The 9,482-nt window shown below is 52.9% G+C and overlaps 1 protein-coding gene across 1 annotated transcript in view; it reads right to left on the bottom strand.

Moving 5' to 3' along the window:
* Positions 1–9,314: 9,314 nt before the first annotated feature.
* CCDC36 (coiled-coil domain containing 36) overlaps positions 9,315–9,482 on the bottom strand; it is a 19,525-nt gene continuing 19,357 nt past the window's right edge. Inside the window, exon 7 of the mRNA XM_025192977.1 lies at positions 9,315–9,482. This exon is cut by the window's right edge and continues 1,167 nt beyond it. Coding sequence (XP_025048762.1) covers positions 9,315–9,482 — 168 coding nt within the window.

Genomic DNA, 9,482 nt, shown 5'->3' with positions numbered 1-9,482 from the left:
GGCTGGTGCGGGATGCCCCGCAGCGCTGGACCCCGCCGGCACACGGGGCCGCGGGATTAGCGCGCGCCGGGCCGGGTGGTTTCAATAGGGCAGGGAGGTGGCCCTGCTCCAGGCAGAGGCAAGGCCCAGAGCCCCGGCACCCAGCACCTGCCTCCTCAGGGCCCGGGGCCCGGCCGGGCTGGGCCGAGGCGAACTGCAGGTGGAGCCAGGACGGGGTTACCTCGGCCAGCACCGCTGTGACTGGGCCTGGCCCCACAACTGGCACCTGCAGCCCCTGGGGACCAGCCTCCGCCCCTGTCCCCAGTATCTGCACCAGGCATGGCCCTACTGAGCTCCTCGGAGGACCGGTCTGCCAGAGTCCAGAGCCCTGGGCCTGGGCCAGCTCCAGCCACACTGCTGTGGGGGTGGCTCAGCTGCTCCTGTGCCAAGAGGTGGGCTGGGCAAGAGCAGCCTGGGGCCCCTGTGCCCCCACCAGTGTCACAGCAGCACAGGCAACTGCTCTGCAGCCCATACGCTGGTGCCTGAGCTTCCCCTCTCAGCTGGGCTGCACTCATAGGGGCCCCCACGGCACAAGAGCCTCATTCTTCCCCTCCCGGTGGATTCCCCTGGGGGAGCTGCAGCCACACACACGCCAATGGCAGCAGATGGCAGCTCCTGCAAGCCGCATGTCTGGCCAGCCAAGTGGAACCAAGTGGAAAGGCCACAAAAGCATCGAAAACTATGGCATGGGGAACGAGCACATCCCGCTGGCTGCAACGGGGCACGGGGCCATGGCCTTGTCCACCAGCACACACAGCCCCTGCGAGAAGCATGCATCGCCCCTGGCCTGACAGGGGTGGGACCTGAGCAGCAGGCAGGCAGCTGGGCTCCTCAGCCCTTGTGCTTGCTGTGTGGGTCACAGCGCCAGGCAGGGGCCAGACCTGCGGGCCCCGGGGTGCAGTGAGTGGCGCCTAGCTGGCACCAGAGCCCCCGGTTCCCGCCGCTCCTATGTCTGGCCACAGGGACCGCGTGGTGGTGCTGCGCCAGGACTGGGCTGCTCAGGCCGGGCAAGCAGGGGTCTGCAGGAAGCATGGGAGCCTTGCGGCAAAGGCTTAGGCAGGAAGCACAGGGCCCAGGAAAATGCAGCTGTTTGCAGCACTCCTAGCACAGATGGAGATGCTGACACGGGCACGTGCACACGTCCACTGGACAGCACAAATGAACAGCCAGATGCACAGGCACACAGGTATGCCCCTGCCAGCCGGGACTCATGCTCTGGTGCTGCTGTGTGGCTGTGGCCACCAGTGATCCTGCTAAAACCCCTTCATTACATGCCAAAGTGGGCAGCTCTGAGCATCAGTGGCATGCGGGGGCATCGCTGGCTTCTGTGAACCATGGGGGCTGGTCACAGCCATGAACAGTAGCTGCACCTACAAGCGCGTGGTCAGAACGCCCACAGCAGGGCCAGCCAAGAGCTGGTCTGGGTGCCCCACGCTGGCAGCTCCAGCAGTCCCGGTAGTGCTAGCAGACCCCATCCTCCTGCTCGCTTTATCTCCCCAGGCCACTTGTCCCATCTTCCCTGGGGTGCTTGCCCCCTGCATCTGGGCATGTTCGGTGATCCCTTAAACTGAACCAGCTGTACAGTCGGGAAAGAGGTTAGACACCTCCTGGGCACAAAGTGACCTTCCTTGGGTCTGGGGAAGAAGCGGGGACAGCTGGGGCTCAATATCAGGCAGAACAACCACCCCCGGCTACCACGGGGGGGCACACGGAAATACACTCTCAAAGCAGGGATGAGGGCAGTGGGCCTGTGGAGCCGGCAGGCCTGCGACTCACCCATGTGCCTTCTCTTTTCAGACCAGAGCCCCATGTCCCTCGCTTTGTCGCTTATTCTTGCCTCTGCAGTGGAGCCCAGAGGCTCACAAAGGGCACTCCTGGCTGCTGCTCCCCTGCTTTCATGCTGCATGAGCCCTGCCGACCCCTCCCATGTCTCGTTCTCAGCACACCCTGCCCTAGCAATGCCTTCCTTCGCTCACACCACAGCTTTCTGCCAGCTTGGTCCAGCCTTGGGCGCAGGGTACAAAATCAAGGCTCTCTCACGCATGGAGCGTAAATTAGGTTCAGTTTCCTCGACACTGGTAACAAGAAACCAACACAAGCTGTCATGGGCAGATTCAATGAGTGTCTGGCAGAACTGAGAGGGCACAAGTGCTTTCACTTCCTGTCCTTTGATGAAGGCTGAAACAGCCTGAGTCACAGGATTCCAGGAGCTGGGGCTTTGGGAATAAGTCTGAGTTGGGCAGTTGGAGCCAGGAGGGACTGGAGTCACTTGGGGGTCAGTGAACAGCTGTTTGTCGGGGTTTGGGATCCTGTTTTGTGCACGTGGGCTCTGGGTTTGGCGGATCCTCCGTCTGATGAATCAGAAGATTGATGCGTTAATGACACTGCTCCCCATGGGAATGACAGATCAGAGCGGGCTGCAACTTTGATCACTCGGCTCAAACCCGGGGCCTCTCCTGAAGACGCGTTTCATGTAGACAGGTGCAGCAGGGCAGGTGCTGAGCCCCGCCAGGCAGGCATGTCGGGTGAGCGAGAGGAGCTGTGGCCCAGCAGGTGGCAGTGCTGGTCCAACCTCACCCCAGCACGGGGCTGCAGGCCTGAGCTGGGGCAGGGCCCCGGAGTCACCACTCCCTGCGGTCGGGGGAGAGGCAGCAAAACACTTCTTGACCCTACTCTCATCCAGGAGCCGCATCTGCCTGCCGGCCTCATTCCGCTCGTCTCAAGCACATGCTCAGTCGCTGAGCTGGAGAGGAGGCTTGCTGGGTCCTGAGCCTACAGCACCAGGCACCAGCTGGGAGCCCCCTGCAAGGCTGGCAGGGGTACTATTGTTAACTTAACTTATTTAGTCTTTAAGGCTCTTTGGGCCACCCTCGTTTGGTGGCCGATGGTGTTACCGGCACCCGGCTGGTCGCCGGGCAGGTCTTGTTTGTAGCAGCTGTTCACAAAAAAATTCTTCAGGGGCCGCCACTCTACCTGCGTAAGGCGGCTGGGCTCCCGGCATTAAACAAACATTACGGGGGACAACTTATAAGAAAACAGGGTGTGCGTGCAGGGTCAAAGGTTCAAAACGAGTGCTCCCCCAGGGGTCAGTGAGCAGAGCACAGACCTTGGTTGCGTTCCAGATATTGGTGCGTTATAGCAAACAAGTAAAATGGCAAGATTTATTTACATAACTGGGGTGTCGCTTCCTAACCCATTTGTTTCAGCCTGGATAGCCAGAGGACTAGCTTGGCCAGAGCCAGGAGGAGGTTGACCAGTTTGTCCCGGGCCTTGGTGGGGCGGCGGATGGGGAAAGGCTGGCAGGGGTGGCGGGCTGAGGAAAGGTCTCCATTGCTCCTTCCTGGAGCCACAGCAGCACGTTCCTCTGCAGCCTGAGATGCTCTGCACTCCCCAGAAACTGGGCTGATGCCACAGGCTGGGCAGGCTAAAAGCCACGGGCAGGGGCCGGCCCCCGCCCCCCCCCACCCACTGAAGAGCACCCCAAGCCAGGCATGTATTGTTAGCGGAGAGCGTGCACTCGTAGGCACCACTGCGGCAGGACACCAGGCTCCTGTAACCATGCAACAGGCTTAGGCGAGGCCGTCAGAAACAAAGCCCACACGCCCCCGCCTTCTCCCGGCAGCTGCCTGCCAGCGTAGCAATCGACCCACCGAAGGGCCCGCACCGCCTCCAGCATGGCACAGCCCTGCTATTAGTGATGGTGCACGGACTTGCCGTGGCTGGGTTCCCACCCCAGCTCCTCAGAGGGGCTCAGGTCCCTGGAAGGATCAGGCCTGGCTTCTCCTGGGCTCTGACATTGTTCCCCCAGGCACTGTCTCCTCCCAGGCAGCTCTTCACAAGAGCATCTCTGCGGCCCCAGCCTCCATAGCGCTGCAAGCTGGGAGGGACAGCGGCGTCCCAGGGGCTCGTTCTCAGTCTGTTGCCAGGCCCTTCAGTGGGAACATGTGGCCTGTTGGTGCAACCTCGGTGTTGTGTGTGTGACTGCCCTCGCCTGGTGCAGGAGACCGCAGTGGGACCGCCTGGACCCCACAGCGCACACAACCTTCGACACTGACGCCCTTAAACATTTTTTTGCATTGTGCCATTTTGTTTCCTTGTTTTACAGGAGTCTTTAGAATCAAAAGAATGGCCTTTATATGCATATTGCCATGGAAACATAATGGAGGTATGGCTGTGTTGGTGATGAGACAAGGCTGGGGGGAGCTCTGCAGGTATACTACAGCTCAGGGCACCAGCTGTGCATGTGCCTGTGCCCGAGGCAGCAGGGCAGGCCCACACACGGCCCCTCTTCCAGGGGACCCCACACAGCTTAGTGCTGCATCATGCCTGGAAGTTACTGCCAAAGACCGGAATGAAAGGCAGCCCCTGGCGCGAATGCACTTGCTGGTCAGAAGACCAGAACACCGATACCCTGATCTGAGCCCCCTGTCAGCGCAGGATCTGCTCCCTTCCATACAGCTATGCTCTTAGGAGGGGGCACCCCCGGAGGAGCTCCCCACAGAAGCAGTCTCTGTCATGCTCTGTCCCTTGGCAGTTTCCTTTGCCCCCCACCCTCTGGCTCCAGCTCAGATGAGCCAGCTGCCAAACCATGCCTCTGCCCCCCGGCTGCCAGCCTGCCCCAGTGGGTTCAGCATGTGAGTCCTGCTGCTGCCTCCCAGCTCCAGCCTCCTCCAGCCCTGGCTCAGGCAAGTCAGGTCCTGAGGCCTCCCCGCTGCTCTCAGCAATCCTGAGGTCTCACATCAGACCCAACTCGCTGCTTTCTCTGGGAAGCCCCAGCTGGCTGCTCCATCCCATGGCTCAGGATCACGTGAGACTAATTTGCTAAGGCAGGAGGGAGCTGGTTTTTAACTCTGAGCAAATGTGTGGCAACCACGATCGCAAAGGGTCTGTAAACTCCTTTCACAGACATAGCAGCTCCTTCTGCAGAGGTAGGAGGGGAGCGGGGAAAGTGCCCCTCACACCTGTGGGAACAAATCCACCCTACAGAACTTTGTCAGTAGTTAAGTCACTGCCACTGTCAATTAATAAAGGAAGGATTATGTTTTCTAAGATTTAAGCTTCCTTCCTGGGCAAAAAGCATCTCCTGTGCGAGTCTAAATAATCCTGGATCCACAAGGAAGGATGAAGGAGCTGAGTTTTCCACTGTCAGTTCTACCCCTCACTTAAAATGGCTTCTTTTGAACTACATGGCTGTTCCTATTTTCAAAAGGTGCTTTACCTTCTATACCACCATCTCCTTTCTCTGTGCTAGCTAGAAGACCGTTCCAATAAAAACCCAGTGGCGACCTTCTGAATTAATAAACAATACTTTTGAATCACTATTAATAAGAAATACTTGGACTTTTGAAAGAAGACTAGAGCTCAATTGTCTGTTTTGTGCATACTGTTTGTTCCTGGATGTTACTGTGTTGGGTTGTGCGAGACCCTGCTACAATGGGAAGTCATAATGCGATGTTCTCGACTAGCCCAGAAAAGGGGAATGAACAGGAAGGTAGATCAGTTCTAAAGGGGAAGGCTATAGGCTGGCTAGGTTGACATGAATCCCAGGCAAAACTGCGGAAAGGCTGGTTTGAGATGCAAACAGCAGACAAGTAAAGAAACGAGGTTCGGAAGCTCTACCATTTGAAACCTTTGCTATCTCTAGAATATCTGCTATAGCCCTACATGAAGTCTGCTGACTTTATGCAAGCTCTTCTGAATGGAATTCATTTGCTGCCTTAAGCAGGTCAGGCTAGGTACCCACAATGACCCTTCTCTCTGTAAACTCCTTATATGAATAAGGAAAGGGCTTCCGAAGAGAGGAAAAAATGCTAATAAAACTGAAGCATAGAAGTAATTCAGGAAGAAAATCAGACACTAAGGCCTGAAAGCTATGATCAAAGAAGTCAACAGTATAAATAAATCCTGAATTACAAAGACAGGAATACAAAAAAAACCCACAGAAAAAGTGGGAAAAACCGTGCAGCAGCACTGTTGTGCAAGAGAGCGTAAAAAATCAACATCATCCCTCATAGGACCTGAATTTCAAGGACTGGTTCAAAAACAGGAGAATTTCTTCACTGCCAAGCATGGTTTGAGATAAAGCAACCTTTCCATGCTCTTGACCAGCCTGTTGGGGCACTGCCAGCCCCCACCACTGTCTTCCATCTTAACTGCGAGGCTGCAAAGGCAGGCATGTGTAGCAATGCACGTTGGCCAAGCCTGCCTGCTGGAACAGTGCACTCCAAAATGTGAATAAATGACAAGAAACCTCCCAAGAAACAGCACCCTTCCTCAACCAGAGTCTGAGCAGCGATTCCACAGACTGGCCTACAAAAACTGGGTAGTCCAGAACAGTTAAAATGCACTGCCACACACAGGACTTAGCTGGTCTCTTCTACTGTGGGAGAAAGACTAAGCAGTGTGATTGAGCTGTTTCTTTTTCACATCAGGGTGTAATCAAAAGATTCTTCCCACCCCAATGAACAGCATGAACGGCTAAGAGACATTAAGAACAGATTGAGGCCTTTGGCACAACGTATCTGATGCAGCCCAGGGGCCCGAACAAATCTGAACCATCTCAGCCCCACCTTTCTGTTTTTCACTGTAAATCTTATTGCTAATACTGTGGCACCTAAGGCCTTAGTCATGGGCAGGACCTTTTGTGCCAGGTGCTGTACAAGCCTGGAACAAAAGTCAGTCCCTTTCTCAGAGTGTAAAAGAGCAGAGACAACAGATGGATGCAGACAGACCGGGGGGAGCACAAGGAAGCAAGGAGACAATATTAGTCAGCTTGACAGGCAGTGGGCTCAGCGCACCAGCCACCCAGCTGCTGTCAAATTTTTGAAGGCAACAAAGCAGCAGCAGGTTTTAAGAAGGTTTTTGGAGGAGGACAAGGAGGCTTTGTGCATGTTTACAGGGAGCTTCTCCTAAGCGTGGGTGGAAGCGAGAAGGGCTTGTTTGGAAACATAGCCAGTGGGTGACAAAGGCAGGGGCCCAGGCCAATCTGACAGGGGTTCAACATTTCAATACTGAATGCAAGGTGGCAGGGAGGGCCATGACAGGGAAGACAAGTAGCTTCTGCTGGTGGGCTGGAAAAGGCGGGAGGGATGCATGGGGGATAGATGACATGGACCAAGCTGGGGGCCAGAAGAATGATTCTTGCAGCGGCAGTCTGGAGAGGCACCTGCAAGGCGAGATTCTAGGTGTCCAGCCTGGAGGAAAGGGTGCTGCAGTCACTGAGGTATGGGGTGATGAGCCAGCTGCGTGGCTGGGCAGGAAAGTCTGTGTCTTAGGGTTGAGTAGATGCAGCCTGGAAGTGAGACCCCAGCAAGAGGTCTGCGTCAAAGAGGATGCGCAGATCGAATCCAAGACACAAGGTGGGACAGGGATGTTGCTTATAGTAATTAAAGGACGTGAGGCCTAAGGTGGGGAGAAGTTAGAGGTCTGTTGTAGCCATGTTGAACTTGCACAGATTTCTAGCCTCCACAGGGAGACGACAGAGGCAGGCTCAAGTTTTAGTGCAGACAGAAGAGCAGCCAGGAGCAGACATGAGGCTTTGTGAGACATCTACATAGCAATGGTCGTTGAATGCATGTTTATGGATGACATTACCCAGAGATGATGTGTAGGCCATTCACAGAACAAAGAGGATGGGGGCAGGGGGCAGCACTGGTTCTGAGATCTGGCTAACAAAGTCAGCAGGGACTGGAAAGAACAGTTTCCACAGAGATGTCAGCTGCCCATGGTACCACTGCTCTGCTGACCACCACTAGGCAGCCTTGTGTGACTGCCTGTATGTGACTGACAGCAGTCACATGTGTGCACAGGCGGCGTGTTACACGGGTGCTAGAGGCCCACATCATAGCTACCATACCAACATTCCTTAGAACAGCCAAGAATTTGGAGACTCCCCCATCTGCTGATCCATGTTACTGTCTGTCACTTCCTAAGAAATAGAAGGCAGGGCACGGGGGCACCTTATAGTCTGAACTTGCTCAGAGAGTCATGAGCTTTCACAAGCTACAGCCTTTCTGAACAAAATGTATAAACGGAAAAAAGTGATGTTACCTCATTTCTTGAAATATCAGCTAAATAATAATGCTTGGAAATACATTAGCTAGACAACAACTGTTTGTTAATTCACCAAAATAGATCACTAGACTGTCCCCTGAAATCATTCTATAGAAACTAGCCAAAGTGAAGAAATATTGGACTTTATAATCAAGGCAAAGATAAGAAAGGTCTTTTATTTTGGGATAGCAATATTAATCCATTTGTATTCATAACAATAGATGATCACATTGATACCTTCTGACCTTTGAGCTACACATTTTACAGTCCTTTTAAGATTACAAGACATAAATGATTTTTCTTTTGCATCTTGTATGATTATAGGTGCCACCTTTTTAGGCTTTTTGTTGAGATGTTAACACACTAGAAACCCATAGGGTGAAGTTCTTGATTAGCTAAGAGATACAGATGAGACAAATAAGGCTGAAATTCAGTAACATGACCAGAAAAAACTGCCTGAAAGGAAAAGAAATGCTGGAGCTGGTGAATGTAACAAGATGTTAGGGTTCTGTTTTTCTCACACAAGGGCATTTACCCACAGTGATGCAAGAAGCCTTGTGCCAAATCTTAACTCTGTTGAAATCAATCATAAAATGCCCATTAACTTAAATAGGCCAAAGATCTGAACCGTGAGCCACAGAAACTGGTACAAAAATAACAGTAAAGCCCCAGGCTGCAGACATCTTATTACATATATATTTAATTTAAAAGTTTCAAATAGATTTAAATATTATAACAGACTTAGATGTGCTCCTGTGCCCTGCTGGCACTGCTCTCTCTAACAACAATCTAGGTAAGCACCTACATATCTTCTTCTGTTAAAGATGAATGACAACTATTAGAAAACAATAGTATTTCTGCTAAGAGCAGAGAGATGAAATAATAATGAGCACATCCGCCTTCTCAGGCCAAAAGAAATCCTTCCCTCAGACCTCATTTTCAGCAGAATAAGCAGTGTATGATCCCTTCTACACACAAAACTTGGCAATAACATTTTAAAGTAAATTAGGCATGACTGCTTTTTGCCTACTGCCAGAAGGCTGCCATGTTCATGAAAAAAACTCATTGCTTCACATACAGCCCCACAGTGCAGTTTGCACAGTTATGTGCAACACCCAGAGTCAAATAAATCCAGGAATTAAAATGACAACAGACCTGAAGAATAAATTGTGATTGAAATAGCTACACTTGCATAACGCACCTGGAAAATCAACCGGAACATGTCAGTCGGAATAATCACTATCAAAAGCTAAGGAGCAAAATGTCATAGTCTTTTGCTGGGCTGGTGAAACAGAAAGACAGGACTTGGCAGAACCTGTGGAGCTTGGGAGACTGAACAAGCTCCTCTGCTTTTCATCTTTCAAGTTATACAGTGAAAATGAACTTTCTTG

The sequence above is a fragment of the Alligator sinensis genome, unplaced genomic scaffold (assembly GCF_000455745.1).
Source record: "Alligator sinensis unplaced genomic scaffold, ASM45574v1 scaffold469_2, whole genome shotgun sequence".
Lineage (NCBI taxonomy): Eukaryota > Metazoa > Chordata > Crocodylia > Alligatoridae > Alligator > Alligator sinensis.
Note: the sequence above shows the minus strand (reverse complement) of the source record. Positions and strands in the feature narration are given on the sequence as shown.